Genomic DNA, 25271 nt, shown 5'->3' with positions numbered 1-25271 from the left:
AAAAAAAAAAAAAAGTAGAAAGAAAGAAAGTCAGGCCCTCTGTCCTAGTCTGTCTTTGTCTGGAAGCTCTGCCGAAACCAGAACAACATGGGTGACCCTGCTGGTGTTCAAAATACTACTGGCATAGTTTCCTGCATCACAACAATGCACAAGCCACCACAGTATAACAAACTGACAGAGAAGTGGTGGTTGTAAAGATTTACAGCCTCAGAAATCCTATCCGATTGTGCAGAACTGGGCAGAGTTTCATTCTGTTGTGCACAGGTCATTATGAGTCTGAACCAACTGGACAACACAGCAATAAACCTCCCAAACAGGCATTTCAAATACCACAAGGGTCACCCATATTGTATTCATGGAGTACTGATAGAAATGTTTCAACAAATGGATACAATGCTTGAAGTGCTGTTTCATCTATGCCAAGAAATGTGGAACGCATCTACCTGGCCAACTGATGGGAAGAGATCCATTTTTGTGCCCATTCCAAAGAAAGGTAATCCATAACAACTCAGAAGATATCTAACAATATCATTAATATCACACACAAATAAAATTTTTCTGTTGTTGTCAAGTGCCATCAAGTTGGCACCAACCCATAGTAACCCTATGCACAACAGAAAAAAAACACTGCTCAGTCCTGTACCATCCTCACAGTTGTTGTTACACTTGAGCTCAGGGTTACTGCCATTTTACGAATCCATTTCTTGGAGATATTATTTTTCGCTGACCCTCCACTTTACCAAGCATTATGTGCTTCTCCAGGGACTGGTCCCTCCTGATAACATGTCCAAAGCATGAGAGACAAAGTCTTGACATCCTGGCTACTGAGGAACAATCTGGCTGTACTTCTTCCAACACACATTTATTTGTCCTTTTGGAAGTCCATGGTATTTTCAATATTCCCCTCTGACACCATAGCACAAATGTTTCAGTTCTTCTATGGTCTCCTTTATTCACTGTTCAACTTTCATGTGCACATGAGGCCATTGAAAATATCATGATTTAGGTCAGGCACATCTTACTTCCCAAACTGACATCTCTACACTTGAACACTTTAAAGAGTTCTTGTGCTACAGATTTACCTAATGAAAGACATAATTTAATTTCTTGACTGCTGCTTCCATGAGTGTTGATAGTAGATCCAAGCAAAGTGAAGTCTTTGATAACTGCAATTTTTTCTACATTTATTTTGATGTTATTTATTGGTCCAGCTGTGAGTATCTTTATTTTCTTTATATTGAAGTGCAATCCACACTGAACACTGTGGTCTTTGATCTTCATTAGTATTTTAAGTCCTCTTTGCTTTCAGCAAACATCTGCATCGTCTGTATATCACAGGCTGTTAATGAGTCTTTCTTGAGTCAAGTCCTAACACCACATTCCTCTTCAAATAATCCAGCTTCTTAAATTATTTTTTCAGCACACAGATTGAATAAGTATGTTGAAAGACTACAACGCTAGTCCCCACCTTTCCTTATTTATATTCATTCAGTATCTTCTTGTTCTGTTTGAATAAATGTCTCTTGGTCTATGTACAGTTTTCTTATGAGCATAATTAAGTGTTCTTCACATTGTTATCCATAGCTTGTCATGGTCCACACAGTTGAAAGACTTAGCATAGTCAATAAAGCACAAGTAAAGATGTTTCTGTGCTCTCTGCTTTCAGTCAAGATCCATCTGACATAAGCAATGTTATTCCTTTTTCTGTGTCCTCTTCTGAATCCCACTAAATTTCTGGTTATGTATTGCTAGAGCCATTTTATTATTTTTTTAAGTTTTTATTTTAAATTGAGTGATAGTTTACATGGAAGAACATCAGCTTTACATTCATCCTATCATATTTCATTTCATTCCAAGGATTACAATCCTCTCCATGCATCATCAAACAACCAAAGGGTACACCCCACAAGCCTGCCACCCAGCCATCAGCACACAGCCCCTATCCATCGCTGAATCTAGAGATCCCAACCACTCCATATCTCCACGTCCTTATCTTTGCCTCCATTTTTGGCATCACTGCTTCTCTGGATAGGGTCCCGCACTTCGCTCTTCTCACTTAATGGTCCCAGGGGCCTGAAAAATCAAACACTCCCCTCCTTTTGTTACAAAACATCTACCTTTACATTTCTGACCCTCACAGTAATTCCTAATAACAATTATTCACTATTGAATCACAAGGGTCTTATCCTCATCTCCTTTCATCAACACTGTCCAGACAGACTGGAAACCATTCAGTGGAGATTCTGCCTTCCCCTGAACCCTCTGGAAATAAGCTCCCTCTTGAAAGCTTGTAAGCCAGTCACTTCTTGCCTTTGAAGCTCCCCCATTTTGGGTTGCCCAAAGTTGCTCATCCCTGTCAATGCTGTGTGCTAAGGGGATGAGATTGATCCTTGCTGTAAAGATTTGTTTCCTCTTTTGAGCTACTACATCCATAAGTATAGATCAAGTTAATCAAATTGTAGCTGCTTACTCTTTTTTTCCTCTTCTTTCTTCTTCTAGTGGAATTTTGATCATGCAGCCATTGATACCAGGTCAAGTGGGCATCTCCCCTCACTTCATATGAGCTGGACACTGCATTCTCTGCTCTAGTCCTCCATGGCCACGTCCCTGTCTCTGGGTCCAGGAGTCACCAGATCTCACCATATTGCTGGCCAGCCAGGTCTCAACCAAGGCTTACAGGCATCTATTGAACGTGGTCTGACTTAGCTCACAACTTCATTCCTGGTTTTCCCCCACTTCCCCTTATCAGTAGACCAACGTGGTCACCAGCAAGCCCACATGCCTGCTCATGTATTTTCTTTGAGTCTCAGTCTTGGAAGGGGGTTTGCCCTGAGGGGACCCAACAGCTTGCCTTGATGGCTCCCAGGCGAACAACTTGCTTGTTTTTGTAGTAGTCAATCAGAGTACCATTATTGTTTTTTTTAATTTTTCCTGCAAGTCTTTCTTTCAAGAAGTATCTTCTGTTTTTCTAGCTACTCTAGGCTGGTCTGTTTGTCATTTCAAGTGGACATTTCCCACCTCAGAAAATTCTGGATGGGGATCAGGATTCCACCTATGGTGTTATGTAATGCAAAGGTTCCGCAGGAAGCCTCCTTCACTGGGCAAGTTCTAGCCCCATTTTAGATATTCCAATCAGTTATAGGGTGAAGATGGACTTACAAGTTTTCTATGGTGATGTTTCTGGTTATTCCTTTCTCTCCCCCTCAAGTGTCTATTTTACAATAGTAGGGAAGAGAAACCACGATTCAAAAGACAGTCAAGCATCTTATGGTGTGGCTGGGGACTCGGGATCAGAAGATGGAAAGGGGCTGAGGACAGTGGGGCGGGGAGGGTGCAGGCTACAGAGTACACCCTTTGGTTGGGTGAGGATGCATGGACTGGATGGTAACTATGCCAATGAAATGATAGATGATGGAATGAATGTAAAGCTAATGTTCTCCCATGTAGACTATCGCACAATTCACAATAAAACATTTTTTTAAAAATAAAAGAAAATTAAAAAAAGAAGTGACTGGTTTACAAGCTTTCAAGAGGGAGCCTAGATCCAGAAAGCGTGGAGGAAGGTAGAATCTCCACTGAATATTATCCAATCTGTCTGGATAGGGCTGATGAAAGGAGATGGGGATAGGACCCTTGTGGTACAATAGTGAATAATTGCTATCAGGACTGACTGTGAGGGTTGGAAATGTAAAGATAGACATTTTGTAGCAACCAGAGGGGAGTGGTTGACTTTGCAGTCCAGGAGTGGATGTCCCTGGAACCATCAAGGGAGAAGAGCGTAGTGCAGGACCCTACCTAGAGAAACAGTGACACCAAAGATGGAGGCAGAGATGATGACGTGGAGAGATGGAGTGGCTGGAGACTCTAGACTCAGAGAGGGAGAGGGACTGTGTGCTGACGACCAGGGAACAGGCTTGCAGGGTATACACTTTGGTTTGTTTATGATGCATGGAGGGGATTGTAACCATGGCAATGAAACGATACAAGATAGGATTAATGTAAAGCTAATGTTCTCCCATGTAAACTATCACATAATTCACAATAAAACATTTAAAAAAAAGAGAGAGAGTCAAGTATCTTAACATTATTTTCCCTTTTTTACCCATTAAAACCATGCCTCAAACACTTTATCCCAGAGCCCTGTTGTTACAAGTTGTACATACATCATTATTTATCTCTGTCCCACTTAGCCCATGCAAACCCGTCTAACTGTTCTCCCATCTGCCTTGTTCTTCATTCCCCTACCCCTTATTGTGTCTTATCTCCCCTCAGCACCCAAACTATCCTGTGACTATTCCCTACCCTGTGCTCCACCTTCCCCTCCCTCCCCTCACCCCACCCCATACAACCTGGTAACCAACAAAGAATTTTTTTTCCCCTTTTAGTGTGGGTACCTTTTCTTTATCTTTTATAATAATGATCCTATGCAGAATTTCTCCTTTTGTGACTGACAAATTTCATTCAGCATAATGCCCTCAAGGCTCATCCATGTTATGTGGTGGTTTGCAGCTCTGTTATTCTTCAAGTTGTCTTATATGTTAGTACAATAATATTCCATTGTGTGTATGTACCAAAGTTTGTTTACCCATTCTTCCATTGATGGGCACTTAGGCTGTCTCCATCTTTTTGTAAATAGTGCTGCCTATGAACATTGGTGTGCATATATCTATTCGGGTAATGGATTGTATTTCTTATGGATATGTACCAAGTAGAGGAATCGCTAGATCATAAGATATTTCTATTTCCAACTTTCTGAGGAAATGCCATATTGTTTTCCAGAGTGGTTGGACCATTTTGCAATCCTACCAGCATTGTAGGAGGGTCCCAGTCTCCCCACATCCTCAGCAGCATTTATTGTCCTCTACTTTTTTTATCTTTGCTGTTATTGTTGGTGTGAGTTGATACCTCATTTTTGTTTTGATTTGCATCTCTCTAATGGCTAATGATTGTGAACATTTCTTCATTTGTTTGTTGGCTGCCTGGGTCTCCTCCTTGGTGAAGTGTCTGTTACTGTCCTGTACCTATTTTATAACTGGGTTACTTGTCTTTTTCTTGTAGTGGTGTTGTAGTTTCCTATATATTTTAGAAATGAGTCCTTGTCTGATGTGTCATTGCATGTCCAAAAGATTTTTCCCATTCTGTGAGTTCCGTTTTTACTCTTTTGGTGAAGTCTTTTAATGCACATAAGTTTTTAATTTTTAGTATGTCCCAATCATCTATTTAGTCTACTTTTGTTTGTGTGGTTTTCAAAATGTTTGGTAGTCTGTGTGTGCCTTGTATTTAGAGCCCTCACATTTGTCCCTCATTTTCACTGATGACCTTTATAATTCTGGGATTCACATTTAGGTCTTTAATCCATGTACATAGCATGAGGTAAAGGTCTTGTTTCAATCTTTTGCATATTGCTTTCCACTTCTGCCAGCACCATCTGTTGAAGAGACCATCTCCTCCCATGCAAAATTCTTAGGTCCTTTGTAGAAAATCAGTTGGCTGCATGTGGATGGGTTAATTTCTGGATTCTCGATTCTGTTCCATTGATCTATGCAACTTTCATTGTACCAAGCTGTTTTGACCACTGTAGCTGTGTAGTAAAATTTGAAAGCAGGGAGTGAGAGACTTCCAACTTTATTCTTCTTCTTGAGCAGTACTTTGCTTATTTTGGGTCTCTTTCCTTTCCATATAAAGTTTGTAATTGTTTTTTCCATCTCTTTGAAGATGGAATCTGGATTGAGATTGCATTATAGATGTATATTGCTTTGGGCAGTATTGACATTTTCACAATGTTAAGTCTTCCGATCCAGGAGTATGGTATATTCTTTCATTTTTGTAAATCATTTTTGGTTTCTTGTAGTAGTGTTTTTTAGTTTTCTTTGTATAGGTCGTTTGTTTCTCTGGTTACATTTATTCCTAGACATTTCATCCTTTTGGCAGCTATTGTAAATGGTACTGCTTTCCTAATGTCCTTTTCAGCGCTGTCATTGTTACTATAGAGGAATCCAACTGATTTTTGTATGTTGATCTTATACCCTGCCACTTTGCTGAATCTTCTAATGAGGTCTAGTAGCTTTTTTACTGAGTCTTTTGGGGTTTTCTATGTATCGGATCATATCATCTGCAAATAAAGAGAGTTTTACTTCCTCTTTGCCAATTTGGGTGCCTTTAATTTCCCTGTCTTGCCGTATAGCTCTTGCTAAGACTTCCAGCACAATATTGAATAGGAGTGGTAACAAAGGGCATCCTTGTCTGGTTCCTGTTCGCAGAGGGAAGGCTTTCTGTTTCTTTCCATTGAAAGTAATGTAGGCTGTTGGTTTTGTATATGTGCAGGGCCATTTTAGAATTATCTTATTAAATTTCTGTAAAATTGAATGACTAGAAAATATTATATTTTAAATCTCTTATCACATCCTGAGGTTGCTTCCATGAAAACATAAAGGAAGAGGTTATTCATGTCTGACTGCAGTTTCCAGAGCCTGAAGGAACTTAAAAAATATGACCTCAACATGTAATCTGTTATTCAAGTTAGAACTTGATTTTGTTTTTATTAAGTGCCGTTGAGTTGATTCTGACTTACAGCAACCCTGTATAGGGTTTCTCATGAGTGCCTGGTGGGTTTAAACTATAACCTTGTGATTAATAGTCCAGTACTTATCCTTTAACACCACATTAGGATTTGATTTTAGTTCCCCTGAAACTTGAAATTATGTTTGTCTGACTGGAGTAAGATTCAGCCCATTTGTGTTGAGTTGCTACAATAGAAGGAATACTTTCCCATTGCACAAAATCCTAAAAAAAGATAAATCACTGTTGAAGTACTACAAAATAGACTTGCCATATTGGCCAATACTTCTTTGCCTATAGTTTTTCAATTTACATAATACATTTTTTTCCTCTTTCTGCATACCTCCAAACAATGTCCTAGATTTTTTTTCTGTACTTAACTGTGTTGTATTTCCATGTTGCCAAAAAATTTCTATGATTGCAAAGTGCTTTGTTTTTCTTGTTGCTGATCCTAACATCCTTTGAAAATCTAGTATCCTCTTGGGAAAAGTAACACTGAATTGCAAATTAAACAAAAGTTTAAAACTGACTTTTTAAAAAACGTATCTGGAAATTTTATTATAAAATATAATAGCATCAACACATTGGGGGTCCCCCCCCCATAAATTTCTCTAAATTCTACTATAAAATATAAAATCAAGACCTCAGATATGTCATTCCAACCAGGCAGAATTTTACATGGTTTCTCTTTTAACTTTAATGTTTTTCAGTAAAAATCAATCCTGTACCAGGAAATAGCAGCTGCAAACACCCCAAACACATTTGTGCATTTATGGAGACATGGAATATAACATTGAAATTACTAAAACTTGGTGACATCAGAACTGTGGATGAAATTGACAACTGAAAGAATCCTCAGACTGTATTCCAAATCAAATACTAAAAGATTCAGAAATGAGGTTCATTACAACAGATGTTATTTTCAAATTCAGACATATCACATACACTCTCACCAGGAACTTAGCTAACACAGCTGTCAACCATAAATTGGCTATCAGCACAACTTTGATCCCGGATTTCTTTTTATTAACATTTATTATGTGCCAGCACTGTGGTATGTAGTGTACTTTATTAAAAATACTGTCCCCACCCCCTCTCTATTTTCATCTATCTGTATCTCTATATCCATTTGTCTATCCCACAATTGCCAATCTGCCAAGCTGATTCTCAAGGAGAAAATTATATGTCAAGGTATACATAAGGGTATTTAAAAGTTCATGGAAAATGGAATTTAAAAATACTAGAATCTTTCCATGAAGTTTTTGAAGTTCCCTCATATTTCTTAACCATCAATATTTCTCTCCTTATATGCCATATTTCTCATCTCTCTTTACAGATGTATGATATTCTTGATGCCATCCCACAACTCTTATGACCTTTGTTCATTGGTGTCTAATAAATCAAATCTGTTCTTCAGATGAACTTTTAATTCAGGTGAGATATATTCAAGGTCATATTTTGGGTCTCATGGACTTGGTTTAGTTTTCTTAGGTTTCAGCCTGAACTTGCATATGAGGAATTGATGGTCTGTTCCACAGTCTGCCCCTGGCCTTGTTTTGACTCATCAGATGCTGTAGTCAATCTGATTTCTATGCCTTCCATGTGATGAGGTCCATGTATATAGTTGTCTTATATGTTATTTTTAAAAAGCGTTTGCAATGAAGAAGTCATTGGTGTTTCAAATTCCTATCATGCAATCTCCAGCATTGTTTTTATCATCAAGGCCATATTTTCTAATAAATGATCCTTCCTCTTTGTTTCCAACCTTTGCATCCTAATCTCCAGTAATTATTAATACATCTTGATTGCATATTTGATCAATTTCAGACTGAAGAAATTGATAGAATTCTTCAATTTCATCATCATTGGCTTTATGGTTGGTGCATAATTTGAATAATAGTTGTAGTAATTTGTCTTCCTTGTAGGCATATGAATAGCATCCTGTCACAATCAGCATTGTACTTCAAGATTGAACTCGAAATGTTCTTTTTGATGATGAATATGACACCACATCTTTTCAATTTGTCATTCCTGGCATAGTAAACCGTGTGATGATCAGATTCAAACTGGCCAATACAAGTCCATTTCAGATTGCTAATGCTTAGGATATCGATGTTTATGAATTCCATTTCATTTTTTATAACTTCCAATTATCCTAGACTCCTATTTTATATATTCCATGTTCTGATTTTTAATGGATGTTTACAATGTATCTCTTCATTTTCAGTTGTACTCTATCAGCAAATGAAGGTCCTGAAAGCTTTACTACATTTGTGTTGTCATGGTCGTCTCTACTTTTAGGAGGCATCTCGTCCCCAGTCATATTTTGAGTGTCTTCAAACCTGCGAAGCTCATCATCTGGCACTATATCTGACAATATATTGGCACTCTTTATCATGTTTCAGTATTCAATATTCTGGTGTTATCTGACAGTTTTTAAGTGATTAAGTATTCAGAAATAGTCTGTTTTTCCTTCTTCCTCATCTGTCTTAGTCTGGAAACTCAACTGAAACCTGGCCACCATGCATGATCCTGCTGATATTTTAAAAAGCAGTGGCATAGCTTCCAGAATCACAGCATCATACAAGCCACCACAGTATGACAAACTGACAGCTGAGTGGTGGAAAAAAGACATTGATCTTATAAAATTCTATCATGCTACCGCCAGCATCTTTTCTATCACCAAGGCCACATTTTCCAAGTACTGAACCTTCCTCTCTGTTTCAAACTTTTATATTCCAATCAGTAATGATTAGAAATATATCTTGATTGCATGTCTGATCAATTTCAGACTGAAGATGTTGTTAAAATTCTTCTATTTCTTCATCACTGGCTTTAGTGGTAGATGCATAAATTTGAGTAATACTGGTATTCATTGGTCATCTTTATAGGCATATGGATATTATCCTTTCACAGATAGCATTAAACTTCATGATAGATTTTGAAATTTTCTTTTTGATGATGAATGTGATGCCGTTCTTTTTCAATTTGTCATTCCTGGCATAGTAATCCATGTGATTGTCAGATACAATGTGGCAAATACCTTTGCTTTTCAGCTCATTAAAGCCTACAATATTGATCTTTATGCATTCCATTTCATTTGTGACAACTTTAAATTTTCCTAGATTCATTCTTTGTACAGTTTGCATTCTGACTACTAGTGGATGCTTATAGCTGTTTATCCTCATTTTGAATTATGCCCCATCAGAAAATGAAGGTTCCAGCAGCTTTACTCCATTCCCATCACAGTCATCTCTACTTTGATTAGATAGCTCTTCCCCAGTCAAATTTTAAGTACCTTCCAACCTGAGGAGCTCATCATCCGGCACTATATCTGACAATGTTCTGGTGCCTTCATTATATTTCAATAACCAATATTCTAATGGAATCTGACAGCATTATACTACTATTCATAAGGTTTTCAGTGGTTAATTCAAACTTGACAGAATTTAACAACAGCAACAAAAAATTAGTCTACTTCTCCTTCCTACTGAGTCTTAGTCTGGAAGCTCAGCGGAAACCTGTCTACCATGGGTGAACCTGCTGGTATTTAAAATATCGGTGTTGTAGCTTTCAGCATCACAGTAACATACAAACTATCACAGTATGGCAAACTGACAGATGAGTGCTGGTTACATAACACAGATACAGCAAAATTACCAATTTAAGTCAGAGCTGATTTATTGACGCATCACAGGAACAAATCACCAATATTATTCTGTTGTAGGGCATCTTCAGATGATCTCAAAAAGGAGAGGAAGAAAACTATGATGGCTCACCAGTCCTCTTCTTGGATCTTCATCAATGAGAGGACATTCATTACCAGGTAACCACACATCTCTATAGTATGTCATCCTACTCACCAGTCATTTGTGGATTATACCACTCAAAGTTTTCTAAACATGATCTATAATACCAAAAATATAAATGATAAGTTTAGATATTGAGGAAGTTGGATAAATATGCTCCTAAATACTGCTAAACCATATCTACTCTTGGAATAATCACAATAGTCTATAAATAGTGGTTTACTCTAATTTAAATGTAAATTTCTTTTTAATAGTTGGCACAATTCCCACAGTAGTGTTAAGTGGATGATTTAAGGCTCCTCAGAAGTGGAATATCCAAAGAACAAAATATCCCAGGAACGAAAAAACTGACTATCCTGGTCTAACCTCTTCCTTCCTTGTTTCTCAGGACTCTATTTCTACTTGTTTCCTCGTAGTATTAGGTTATGTAACTTATGGCTAACGTCCACAGCTGTTTTCTTATACACAGCAAATAACATCTTATGTTGGTTTGAGAATTAGAGAAAAGGAAGTTGTAAGTTATTCTGAGTAAAGATGAGAACTAAACCCACTTAATCTATAGTAGCTGCTGAGAAAGGGAACAACAAAACAGTGAAAAGCAAGGTGACACTGGAAATGACCCAAGTCTTACAAGAAGTGGGAAAAGAAGCCAAATAAATGGCATAAGAAAATGGACATAATTGGTACAGAATTTGACAATAGGAAATCAGATAGAACAAATGACATCAAAGATGGAATTGAAACAACAGATGGAGGATAAGCATGAGCTATATAATAGGTGAGAGGGAGTTCTGATATCGTAGTGGTTACGAATCGGGCTGCTATCCTCAAGGTCAGCAGTTCGAGACTACCAGCTGTTCCATAGGAGAAAGATGAGGCTTTCTGCTCCCATAAAGATTTACATCCTAGTAAACCTTATATAGGATCACTACAAGTTGGAACTGACTCCACAGCACACCACCACCACCACCACCACCATAATAGGTGAGAAGAAGGTATGAAGTAAAAGATAGAAAATTTATGTATTAATTTATCAAGCACTTACTGACTGCTCACTGGAAATAGGTATTTTACTGGACCCCAAGCATTCAGCAAGGAATGTAACAAAACCCTTGATTTTACATTCTCAGAGAGATTTAGTAAGATAACTGAATAAATATATGTACTATTAAAGGATGAGGTACAAAATATAAAAATAAAGTAAGAAATGGGAGTAATAATTGCTGGGAGTGGAAAAGTTTACAATTTTATATAGTTAACCAAAAAGACATTAATGAGGAGGTAGCACTGGTATAAAAACTTGAAGGCGGTGTGAGAGCTGGAGAGAAGATACTGGGCTGAACATGCTCATAAGGGTCTATAGGGCCTGTGAGGGGGAAGTACAGTGAGAAGGCTATTAGACGGTGATATCAGAGACATAATGAGTCAGAACATGTATGATCATGTAGGATATTATAAGATTTTATCTTTCCTACCAAATAAGATATGCATTCATTGAAGGGTCTTGAAAATATGAGTGATAGCATCTGACTTAACATTTTATTAAGAAGTCAAGCCATGGTATTTTCAATTGCCTCATGTGCATGTGAGAGTTGGACAATGAATAAGGAAGACTGTAGAAGAATTGATGCATTTGAATTATGGTGTTGGTGAAGGATAGTGAAAGTACCATGGACTACTAGAACAAACAAATCTATCTTGGAAGGAGTACAGCCAGAATGCTTCTTAGAAAACAAAGATGGTGATATTTCATCTCTTATGCTTTGATCATGTTGTCTAGAAGGACATCATACTTGAAAAAGTGGAGAATCAACAAGAAAGAGGAAAATCCACAATGAAATGTATTGATATAGTGACAGCCACAATGGGCTCAATCATCACAATTGTGAGGAAGACACACAACGGAACAGTGTTTTGTTCTATAGTGCATAGGGTTGTTATGAGTAGGAACTGACTTGGCAGCACCTAACAGCAATGACAAAACACTCTGGCTTCTGTAGTAAGACTAGAGGGACAAGAAAGGAAGCAGTGAAGCCATTTAGGAAAAGATGATTGTGGCTTGGACCAAGATGGCAGTATGAAGTTGGAAAGAAATAGTTCAATTTGGATGTATTTTGAAGGTATAGGCAAGAGGATGTCCTGAAGAATTTATGGGGTGTAAGAGAAAGAATATAATCAAGGATGGTTACTAAGCTGTTATTCTAAGTAACAGGAAAAATGGAGTTAACATTTACTGATATTATAAAAATGACAAGAGTAGCAGATTTGGGATTGAAGTCTGAAAGTTCATTCTTGCACATGTCAAAGTTGAGATGACTATTAAACATCCAGGCTGAAGTGTCAAATTATCAGTTGAAGTTCAGTAGAAAGGTTTACTCTGAAAATGTAGATATCATAATTATCATTAAAAATAACATCTAAAACCACAATATTGTAAAAGATCACTAAGACAGTATGTCTTCTAATACAAAAGATTAGAAGCCCATGGTTAGCAGAGTGGGATGATGTAGAAAAAATGTAGAAACAGGAAGACAAGGAAGCATATATCAAGTGATATGTGGGCACAGTAAATCTGGAGGCTGTACAGGGACAGAGAAAAAAATTATCTAGTGGAAAAGCTATACAAGGAAGTTACCACTTTGGAGTGTCAAGGTAACAAAAGTATACATAAAGACACAAGAAGGGGAACTTGATGGACAGAGGATATAGGAAACTGAAATGAAAGAGAAAAGTTATTTTTAAAATATTGAGACAATATGATTAATATGAAAGACATGGAAGATAACCACATAAGAAAAAAGTTTAAAGGGACAGAAAGATACTAGAAAAGGGTAAGAGATGGACCTAAAAACAGTAGAGGTATTGTTGAAAGGACAAGAAAGATGATAATCTGAGAAGGAAAAAGGAACTGAGTGAAGCAAATGTAGTTCAAGGTAAATGATTAAGTAGATAGGAGGAGTTTTGATAAAAGTTCTACTGTTCTTAGGTGCCCTTGAATGGCTCCCGTTCATGGTGACCTTATAAGCACAACAGAACAAAACACTGCCTGGTCTTGTGCCAACCTCACAATCGTCACACTTGAGGCCTTTGCTGCTGCCACTGCACCAGTCCATCTCATCAGGAGTCTTCCTTTTTTTTTGTTGAACTTCCACTTTACCAAGCATTGAGTCCTGGTCTGGTGCTGTAGGATAAGCACTTGGCCACAAAGTCGGTTTGAATCACAAGGTTTGTAGTTCAAACTCATCATTCACTCCTCGGAAATCCTATACAGAGTTGCTATGAGTCCGAACCAACTAGATGGCACTTAACAACAACAAAACAACAAATGTCCTTCTCCAGGGACTGCCACTGCTGATAATATGTCCAAAGTCTGAGAGACGAATCTCACGATCATGGCTTCTAAGGAGCGTTATCACTGTACTTCTTTCAACACAGATTTGTTTGTTTCTCTGGTAGTCCATAGTACTTTAAATATTCTTCTCCAACATCATAACTCAAATGCATCAGTTCTTCTATGGTCTTCATGACTCACTATCCAACTTTGACACATATTGAAAATACCATGGCTTGGGTCAGGCACATCTTAGTCCTCAAACTGACATCTTTGTGCTTGAATATTATAAAAGGTTTTGTACATCCTTTCATTTCTTGACTGCTGCTTGTTTCCATGAGTGTTAATAGTGGTTCCAAGCAAAATGAAGTCTGTGACAACTTAAATCTTTTCTCCATTTATCATGATACTATTTATTTGTCCAGTGGTGAAGGTTTTTGTTGTCTTTACACTGAGGTGCAACCCATACTGAAGATTGTTGTCTTTAATTTTTCATCAGTAAGTATTTTAAATTCTCTTTGCTTTCAGCAAGCAAAGTGTTATGATATTCATATCACAGGTTGTTAATGAATCTTCCTAGAGTCCTTATGCCACATTCATCTTCATATAATCCAGTTTTCTCAGATTATTTATTCAGTATACAGATTGATTAAGAATACAACCCTGACACACACCTTTCCTGATTGTAAACCATTCAGTGTCCCCTTTTTCTGTTTGAATGACTGCCTCTTGATCTACATACAGCTTCCTTATAAACACAATTAAATGTTCTAGAATACATATTTTCCTCAATGTTGCGCATGGCTTGTCATAATCCACAACTGAAAACTTTTGTGTAATAAATAAAGCAAAGTAAACCTCTTTCTGGTAATTTCTGCTTTCAGCCATGATCCATCTGATGTCACAATGATATTCCTCATTCAAGCTTGACACTTTGGCAGTTCCCTGCCAATGTGCTGTTGGAGCTGTTTTTTAATTAACGTAAGCAAAGTTTTACTTGCATGTGGTATTAATGATACTGTCTGATGATTTCCTCTTTTTGTTGGGTCACCTGTCTTCTGAATGGGCACAAATATGGATCTCTTCCAATCCGTTGGCCAAATTTCTTGGTATAGATGAGTGAGTGCCTCCAGTGCTGCATCAGTTTGTTGAAAATTTTCAATTAGCATTCCATCAATTGATGGAAACTTGTTCTTTGCCAATGCTATCAGTACATATTGAATTGTTTCTTTCAGTGCCATTGTGTCTGGATCATATTCTACTACTTGAAATGGTTGAATATTGACCTTTTTTTTTTTCAGTAACATGACTCTGTGTATTCCTGCCATCTGCCTTTGATACTTTCTGCATTTTTTCAATATTTTTCCTATAGAATCCTTCCATATTACAAGGTGAGGTTTGAATTTGTTCTTCAGTCTTTAGCTTGAGAAATGCTGAGCATGTTTTTACCTTTTGCTTTTCCATCTCCAGATCTTTTCACATTTCGCTATGATACTTGTTGACTTTGTCTCTTTCAACCTCGTCTGAAATTTTCTGTTCAGCTTTTTTGTCTCCTCATTTCTTCCATTTGCTTCTGAAGCTCAAGAGCAAGTTTCAAAGTCTCTTCTGAAATACTTTTTGGTGTTTTCTTTCTTTCTTGTCTTCTTAATGACCTTTTGCTTTCTCCCTGTATGATATTCTTGATGTCATCATACAACTCTTCTGGTCTTCTGTCATTAATGTCTAATTCATCAAATCTGTTCTTGAGATGCTGTCTATATTTAGGTGGGATATGTATAAGGTCATATTTTGCCTCTCTTAATTTTTTTCAGGTTCAACCTGAATTTTCATATGAGCAATGGATGATATATTCACAGTTTGCCTCTGGCCTTGTTTGGCTGATGATACAGAGCTTTTTCACCATCTCTTTCCATAGATGTAGTCAATTTGATTTCTGTGTCTTCCATATAGTGGGGCCCATGTGTGTATAGTCATCTTTTATGTTGTTAAAAAAGGTATTTGCAATTAATAAGCCATTGGTTTTGCTACTTTCTGTTATGCAATCTCAGAATCCTTTCTGTCACCAAGGTCATACTTTCTGATTATTGAGCCTTCCTCTTTGTTTCCAACCTTTGCATTCTAGTCACCAGTAATTATCAATACATCATGGTTGCATGTTTGATTGATTTCAGACTGAAGAAGTTAGTAGGATTCTTCAATTTCATCATCACTGGCTTTAGTGGTTGGTGTGTAAATTTGAATAATACTGATGTTAACCAGTCTGTCTTATGAATATTATCTTATCACAGAAAGCATTATACTTCAGGATAGATCTTGAAATATTCTTTTTGATAAGAGATATGACACCATTTCTCTTTAATTTGTCATTCCTGGCATAGTAAACCATGTGGACTGTCAGATTCAAAATGGCCAATACCAGTCCTTTTCAGCTCACTTATGTCTAGGATATTGATCATTATGCATTCCATTTCATTTTTGACAACTTCTAATTTATTTAGAGTCCTACTTCATAATTCCATATTGCAATTATTAAGGGATATTTGCAGCTGTTTCTCCTCATTTTGATTTGTGCCCCATGAGCAAATGAAGATCCTGCAAGCTTTACTCCATTCATGTCATGATTGTCAACTAGACTTTTAGGAGGCAGCTCTTCCCCAGTTGTATTTTGAGTGCCTTCCAACCTGAGGGTTTCATCTTCTGGTACTATATCAGACAATATTCTTGTACTATATCATAATATTTCAATATTCAATATTGAAATTGGCTGCTATTCATTAAGTGCTCAGTAGCTAAACATTCAGAAGTGGTCTGCCTCTCCTTCTTCCTAGTTGCCTTAGCCTGAAAACTCAGCTGAAACCTGTCCATGGGTGGCTCTTCTGGTATTTAAAATACTGGCAGCATAGCTTACAGCATCACAGACATATGCAAGCCACTACATTATGACAATCTGACAGATGAGGAGTGGGATTAAAAGGTCTAGAGGATCCCAATAGGGTGATACAAGCTGAAGAACAGGAAAATAGCCTAGAACATCCCCAAGGAGAAGGTCCTCTCACTTTTGCCTTCTTTCAAAGAAAATTACAAAAGGGAGATGTCCTCAGAGATGATAGCCCTAGGTCTATACCAATGTTTGTTTTCTGCGTATGTTCCTTCTAGGCACCATAAGTTTAATTAGCCAGGGAAACAAAGTCACCACACTAAGAATGAAGGTCAGGTAAGAGACAGTACACAGCATAAGAGAAGAAACCACAAACTTATGTCTATATTTTCTTCTTACTCAACTCAACCTTACTCAGTTCCGCTCAGGAAATCATGATTCCAAACCTCACTCTGCCAGCACACTGCTAAACTACTTGTTGAACCCTCCTCTCAGTTTGAGGTCACAATAATTTTCCCTTAATCTACTTTAGCTGTGACCAAGAAGTTCCATGTTCCCAGTTCCTGAGGAAGCAAGGCTCTTTCTCTCTCATTTCTTTAGACCTTACCTTTATGATCAGATTAGACTATACTCTAAATAGACACCAAGTGTCCCTAATGGGAATCCATAGTCATTCTCCTAGTTTCAATCACTGGCATCTCCATAAACGAGGACCTCTCTCCCCTGACACAACCTCAAAATAAATGTCTGAAAAAAGCTTTGCACCCTCACTAACCCATGTGGGCTTCTGCTATTTGGGATATTCCTACTGTTCCTAATCTAGGTCATTTGTATGCATATGTTTCTCTTTATTCTCTGGGTTCCAAATGTTCCTTGAGTTCTCAGTTTATTTATAGCAGCTTCATCTTTCATTTTCATAGAACTACTGGTTCAGTTCTAAATTGATTCATGTCCATCTCATTTGTAGCCAAGATTAATCCATGGAAACTACTCGTCCTGGATCATTGTATTCTCTTCTTTTATTCATCTATGTAATTGTAGTCTTGGCTTTTCCTGAAATAGACCTTGATTCCATACACTGGAAGTCACAAACTCCTCTTGTTTCCTTTGTAAACTTTTAGTGTCCTAGTTTCAGTCTCTCATTTTTCTCATGAAATTTTCCATAAGCTTCAGTAAGATTTTAGTTAGTCCTTATTAATTATTTTTATAATTTTTAAAGACTATTACTGTCCTAATTGTAAAAGTAAATGCATTCTGTTCTTCGTAGAAAACTAAGAAAGTATAAAAATTTGTAGATTGAGAGAAGAAAAATAACCCAAAATCCCATGATTCAGAAAAAAGACATTGTTTAATTTAGCATATTTCCTAAATTGTAAGAATTCTATTTTACATAGTTGAGTTCATGTTGAATCTTGCTTTACACATCTGATATTAATTACAAAAGTCTATACCACTAAAAAATAAGATGGTGTTAATGACTGGTTATAACATTCAATGATATACTCATATAGAAATGTCATAATATAACATTCCCTTAATTTTGATCTTCAAGTGACTTCAATTTTTTGAACACATGACTAGTTCTCAGAAATGGAAATACTGAATAAAATATGCAAATAAATTTAATGCAATTGCTACAAATTAGCTTTCTACAATGTTTGTTACGTTTAATCTTCCACTAACAACTTAAGGCCTCCTGGTCAATCTTTCATGGTTCATGCTCTTGTCTGGTGGAACATAAACTTTTGAGGGTAAGCCACAAGCATCTTCTTCATCCTCATGTCCTCATGCCTTAACATACCTGGATAACTTTGGTACAGGAGATGAATTTATATGAAACATAGATGTTCATTTTTTTTATTTTAATACTTATGAAAATTATTAGAAAAATATAACACATACAATCTTTGATTCCACAAATATTATCACTAAGGACAAATTTAAAAAGAAATCAATTTGAAAAATATTTACTAAGAACAGATGATACTTCAACTTGAGCAAAATAACTAAAGTAATGTAAAAATGATTCATTTTAAAAGCACTGTCCTTGTCCTCAGGCAGAATTGATTAGTAATTTTTTTCTACAAAATAACCTGAAAGTCAGTAATGTATAATAATACCTTTAATTCTGAAAACATTTTTTTTTATACACACCTTGTAGTGATTATTGTCATCAGATGCCATTGAGTTAATTCCGACTCTTAGTGACCCTGTATGGGAGTTCCGAGGAGCAACTGACGGGTTTGAATGGCAGGTTTTGTAGTTTGCTGTCCAGTGCTTATCTTATAGCACCACGTTGTTGTTGTTGTTGTTGAATGCCGTCGAGTTGATTTCAACCCATAGTGACCCTGTGTAGGGTTTCCAAGGAGCAGCTAGTGAGTTTGAACCACTGTCCTTGCAGTTCAAATTGCTTTGCAGTCTGGCACATTAACCCACAATGCTATATTAGGGATATAAAAAGAGCAAAAATAACAAAGTTTTAGAACCTTAATGCATTCCCATTTTATTATGTACCTGTAATAAAATGTATCACAATGAAACCTTTAAACATTTTTTTTTGAGAAGGTATTCCACAGAAGGGTCTGAGATTCCTTGTATTGTATCGTATTTCCATTGAACTTCAAAAAGAATATAGACTAGTGCAAAGACTATTCTGTAAGAATTGAGAAATTTCAGTTTCTCTTCTATAGCCAAGAACCCTGTTTAGACTCTGTTGTGTATGCATTGATTGGAGCCCCAGATTGTAAAGCAAAATATTATAGCATATTATAGACTTGAATATAGCATTTCTCAAAATATGGGCCATGAAACACCTACTTCTGAGCTTTGTGCTCTCACACAACTAATAAAGTTATTTTGATACATATTGAAGTCTAAGAACTATTATCTATAGAGGTAAAGGATTGAAGTTCTGAACGCTCCAAACTTCTTGACATAAACAAAATTCCTGTATCTTGGATCACTTAGGAAGAGCAATTTTGGTGAAGAGGAGACAAAGTCTCTGAACCATCTGTAAAACAATTCCCGGAAATAAAAACATCAATGATGAACTATGATACCCAATATATGAGGTTAAGTCAAAAAGTTTTGCTATATGCTCATGTATGCACAGGCATATTCCAAACAAACATGTTTAAACATAACTCTGTGATCAATGGATGGCTACAGGCAAACTCTCTCAGTAATATACTGTCTTACTATCATTAGGGTGCCTTTCAAAAAAAAAAAAAAAGTTCCAATCATCCCAAGGGGTTCTGCTGAGCCAGTTAAATTCAAGGCAGGGAGATCAGCTCAGAAAGTTATGACAACTATTTTGGGGGGTTCCAAAGGAGTAATCTTTATAGGTTTTATCAAAGGACACAGAATGTAGGATGACCAACGGGTGCTTATTATAAAGACATTTTCAGAAAATTGAAAACTTTGATTGGTAAGAAAAAGACCAGGAAGGAAGTTTGCACTGAAGAATATCTTTCCATCACATCAATGCACCTGTTCATTCTTCAAGGGTATAATGGATTGTCCTGCAAAAATAGCCTTGGGGAACCATAACCCATCTATATGTACAGCCTGGATCTTGCCCCCCTTTAGACTTCCTTTTATTCCCAAAACTCAAAGAACCTTTCAGAGGAGCAGGATTTCAATCCCTCCAAGACGCCCAAACTACCATTTTGATGTTATGTAAATTGAAGAGCACAGAATTCTTTGGGGGAAGGTTTGTTTTGTTATGTGCCATCAAGTTGAGTCTGACTCATAGCGACACTGCATAGGGTTTCTAAGGAGTGACTGGTGGATTTGAACCACCAACCTTTTGGTTAAAAACCCAGTGCTTATCCTACAGCATCACACAAGGGTTAGAGAGATGGAAACAAACCTTTCAGAAATAAATAGATATATATAGAGGATATGCCAAGAAATAATGCTGTCACATTTTGATATTTTTATTTAATAAAGATTTCTATGATGTTGTAGCAATACTTTTTGACTTTCCCTTATACCATGAATCTGGCAAACATCCCATGTAAGCCAATTGCCCCTGATTCTTGTCAACAATCTCATGTCACCTGATGTGGGCAGAGTGGAACAGTGCTCATAGAGTTTGCAATGACTAATTTTTCAGAAGTAGATCACCAGGTCTTTTTTCCAAGGTGCCTCCAGGTAAAATCGAACCACAAACTCTTTAATTAAAAGCCAAATGCATTAACCACTTGTGGCATCATTTATTCACTTAACAAGTAATTATCCTGTTATCCTCTGTAGTAAGCATTATTCTAGTGAGTAAGACAGAAATTACCAACTCTTGCTTAGAAATACATGGAAAATATTGGATATCAATAGGTAAATAGGAGACCTGACGTAACATTGTAGCATCCGCACTGGACTGCTTACCACTAGGTTGGCGGTTCAAACTCACCAGTCACTCCTTCCAAACCCTAATAAAGAGTCACTATGAGGCAGAACTGACTCAACTTCACATAACAACAGCAAAAGAATCTGCTTACACAAAATTTTGTTTTTAGCAAATCTAGGACATACATATGATCAATAAAATGAAGTTCAAATATTAATAGTAGAGTAGGCAATATGCCATTTATATTTTCCTACTGAGAGAGAGTTCTCTGAGTGTAGAAACTTCCCTGGACAAAGGGTATTGATGTAAATTAGCTTCATGCCCAGATGACTAAGTGTTCATTGTTGTTACATTCCCTGGAGCCTTCATTGCTCTCTGGTTCACAGGACTAATATTCCAAGTGATTTGGATGCAAAATGACTTTCTCTGTATGGTTGTTTTCAATGTGCTTTTAGTCAGGCCCTAGGCTGTAATCAGGGTGTGTTAGTGGTGAATAAATGCCACCTCTGCATACCAAAAACAAAATAAAAAAAGTTTCATGAGTCATTTTTAAATACACTTTAGCTTTCACTCTCAGAGCTTGTTAGACTTTTTCTCCTACTTAAGAACTCAATGCCAACCCTTGCAGGCTGCAACTCTCCTAGCAACTGCCCTCAAAACATGTATATTTCTGTTATTAGTAAATAAGTTTAGTTAGCATGATATAATAAATGTTAGCAGAACGTGCATTATTCAAAAGAGTTTCTTTGTACAAACCTATTTATTAGTACCCTTTAATGAAACAAAGGTACGTAGCCTTCTGCACCTCTAAGCACAAATTCAACACAAAGAGTCAGTGTTCCAGAGACTGATCCCTACCTAGCTGGTACAGCCAGAGGCAGTGTTTGTCCAGGTTGTTTGTCCAGGTTCCCCATTCTTTTCTTGACAAAGGGATAGGAGCAAACACTGTCTGCCCCAGTGCACCCTGCAGAGAGGCCACCAGTCTCCTGAAGACCATTTCTGTCTTTAATAAAGGGAATGGGAGTCCATTCTGATATATTTTTATAAGGAATCAGGATTCCAAGTAAACCAGAGGCAAAAAACCATCTCCTCTAAAACTAGAAAATGATTTCTATGTGAGGATTACTTTTTGTAACTGTAATTACAAAAAATAGATAGCACATTCTATGTCACAAGAAGCTAAAAATTGTCATGTCCAGACACGTGAATAAAGTCATTCATGAGGTTATTTTTCTATAAGATGTTCTTTAATAAGCATATATTGTCAACAGTCATTGAGGAGATTACTCTGATTCACTTGTTTATTACTCCCAATAAAATATAACCATTTTATCTAATCTAATTATCCACGTTTATTAATGCATCTGGATAAAAATTAAAACACAAACAATAAAACCATCTGTCTGTGCAAGTTCCATGAAACATTTCTGATAAAGCCCAAATTCAAAGACTTCAGCAATATATTACACTTATTCAAATATCTGCCTATGTTAGCTCCCCTGATGAGATATTTTTGTTTTGATTTGTTTTTGTCCTATGAATAGATCACGATTCAATTTCATATATTTGAACCCCCTGACAAATAATTATTAAGTACATGTAATCAGATATTATACTAGAAGCTGGGCTTATAATGTTGAGCCAAACCAGACAAGTGTCCTAGTTTATGGTCTGAAAATACAGATCAAAAGTTTGATACAAAAGAATCACCTGAATGACTGCTGGGTCCCATCTACAGAGTTTTGGGTTCACTAGGTTTGGGGTGAGGGTCTGATTAGTTGCATATCTAAAAGTTCCCAGGTGGTGCTGATAACATAGATCCAGGGGGGTCTCAATTTGAGAATAGGTCTGAAATACTAATGGAAAACTGTAGTGAAGTGTTCTAAGGAAAGGAGCCCAGTTCTGTAAAACAATAAAAACCTAGCATAAACAAGGCTTCCAGGAAGGTGTCTCCCTAGAAGTCGTGTTTGTGCTGTGATCTGAAAGTGGTGGGCATTACCAAGTTTAAGGGAAATGGACGGGAGAGCGTTTCTAAACCAAGGAGCCCATCTGAAGTGTTTGTGGCCAGAGAGAGAACAGTCCCAGACAAGAGAGAGATGCCCAGTGTGGCTGAGGTGCAGGATACAGGGTTAAGTATCCCTTGGAAGGAGGCTAACAAGGAAGGCAAAGGAGAGACCAAGAAAGGCTTCATTTGCCATAATAAGGATTTGGATTTATTTAAACCCCAAGGGCAATAAGAAGGGAGTCCTGGCAGGGCTCCATAAGATAAACACGGGACCTCAAGGTCGGTTTGAACTACAAGGTCCATGGTTCAAATTCACCGGTCGTTTCTTGGAAATCATATACAAGGTCATTATGAGTCAGAACTGACTCTATGGCACATAACAACAACAAAAGCAAGAGCAATAAGATTTTACTGAAAGGCTTTTAGCAAAGTAGTATTTATACTCTAAACATTGCTGTTGTTGTTGCTGTGTTGTTGTTAGGTGCCATCGAGTTGGCTCTGATTCATAGTGACCTTGTGCACAACAGAACAAAACACTGTGTGGTCCTGCATCAACTTCACAATCGTTGCTACAATTGAGACTATTGCTGCTTCCACTGTGCCAATGAATCTCATTGGAGATCTGCCTCTTTTTCACTGACCCTTCACTTTACCAAGTATGATGTCCTTCTCCAGGGACTAGTTCCTTTTCATAATAAGTCCACAATATGAGAGATGAATCTGGCCATCCTGACTTCTAAGGTGCACTCTGGCAGTACTTCTTCCAACACAGATTGGTTTGTTCTTTGGAAGTCCATGGTACTTTCAATATTTTCCTTCAACACCATAAGTCAAATGCATCAATTTTTCTATGGACTTCTTTATTCACAGTCCAACTTTCAAATGCATATGAAGTTATTGAAAGTACCATGGCTTGGGTCAGGTGCATCTTAGTCCTCAAACTGTCATCTTTGCCCTTGAATACTTTAAAGAGGTCTTACACAAAGATTCGTTTAATGTACTATGCCGTTTGATTTCTTGACTACTGTTCCCATGAGTGTTGATGGTTGATCCAAGCAAAATGAAGTCTTTGACAACTTCAATCTTTTCTCCATTTATCTTGGTGTGATTAATTGGTCTAGTGGTGATGATTTTTGTTTTCTTTACATTGAGGAGCATAAAGCAAGCCTATAAAAGAAATAAGGTTGTTTAACATGTGTATGTGTATACCACAGGAGCCCGACCCGTAACCAATACACTACCAGGCATGTATATACATATAAAGATATATCTATACATATACACATGTGGTGTGCCATGGAGTCGCTTCCAACTCACAACAACATTGCATAGGGTTTCCGAGGCTGTAAATCTTTACGTGAGCAGATAGCCTCATCTTTCTCCTATGGAACTGCTGGTAGTTTCCAACCACTAACCTTGAGGTAGCAGCCCAGTTTATAACCACTACATTATAAGAGCTCCATATATATATAAAATACATGGATAGTCAAGTTTTCTAGTTGGAAACAACAATTAAATGCTTTCCTACTAGCCAAAAGGTTGGTGATTCAAACCTACCCAGAGCAGGTCTGCTTCTGAAAGATCACAGCCTTGAAAATCCTATGGAGTAGTCCTACTCTGCCCACATGGAGTCACCGTGAGTCAGAGTAAACTTGGCAGCAACTAACAACAAAAACCAATATAAGGAAAATCAGTGGTCAAAGCCATGGCAGCATTACATATAAGTCAAGCACCAGTGACAGGAAAGGTTCTTGTCTCCAGGTCACCTTCACATTGATGGCCCTGAGGATCCTGACCATCTGCTGTACTTCAGAGTCTCTAGGAACAACTCCAGGGTCCAGGAGGCAGAAAGGCCTATGAATAAAAGAAATTCATTGAGAGAATGGATAGTTGTATTTTTTTTTTTCTCCTTCCCAAGGGAGCCAAAACCAAAACCAAGCCCACTCTCATCGTGTCTTTATCTATGGTTTCCAAGACTAAATTTTTACAGGAGTAGAAAGTCTCATCTTCCTTCTGAGAAGCAGTTGGTAGATTTGAACGGCTCACCTTTCAATTAGAAGCTTAGCACCTAACTCACTGCGACACCAGGGCTTTTTTAACAAGGGAACTAGGAGCATGAAACTGGAAGGCAAAATAATTATCTTCAACAATCACAAAATCTCATAGCTATTTGTACACAAACGGTGTTATTTTACTACCAACCTGCATCTCTTCTCCTATTATGACAGGTGTTATATGGTACACTTGTGTTTATTTTTTAACTGACTTAAGATAAATTTTATACATGTATATGCATATATATTACATATATATATTGTTGTTAAGTAGCATTGAGTCAGTTC

The 25271-nt window shown here is 37.2% G+C and overlaps 1 protein-coding gene across 1 annotated transcript in view; it reads left to right on the top strand.

Moving 5' to 3' along the window:
* RASSF6 (Ras association (RalGDS/AF-6) domain family member 6) overlaps positions 1-25271 on the top strand; it is a 110022-nt gene that overhangs the window by 27925 nt on the left and 56826 nt on the right. Inside the window, exon 3 of the mRNA XM_006871589.1 lies at positions 10286-10384. Coding sequence (XP_006871651.1) covers positions 10286-10384 — 99 coding nt within the window. The remainder of the gene's footprint in view (positions 1-10285; positions 10385-25271) is intronic.

Source organism: Chrysochloris asiatica, unplaced genomic scaffold (genome assembly GCF_000296735.1).
Source record: "Chrysochloris asiatica unplaced genomic scaffold, ChrAsi1.0 scaffold00169, whole genome shotgun sequence".
Lineage (NCBI taxonomy): Eukaryota > Metazoa > Chordata > Mammalia > Afrosoricida > Chrysochloridae > Chrysochloris > Chrysochloris asiatica.
The sequence above is the reverse complement of the archived record's forward strand: the minus strand, read 5'-3'. Positions and strand labels throughout refer to the sequence as shown.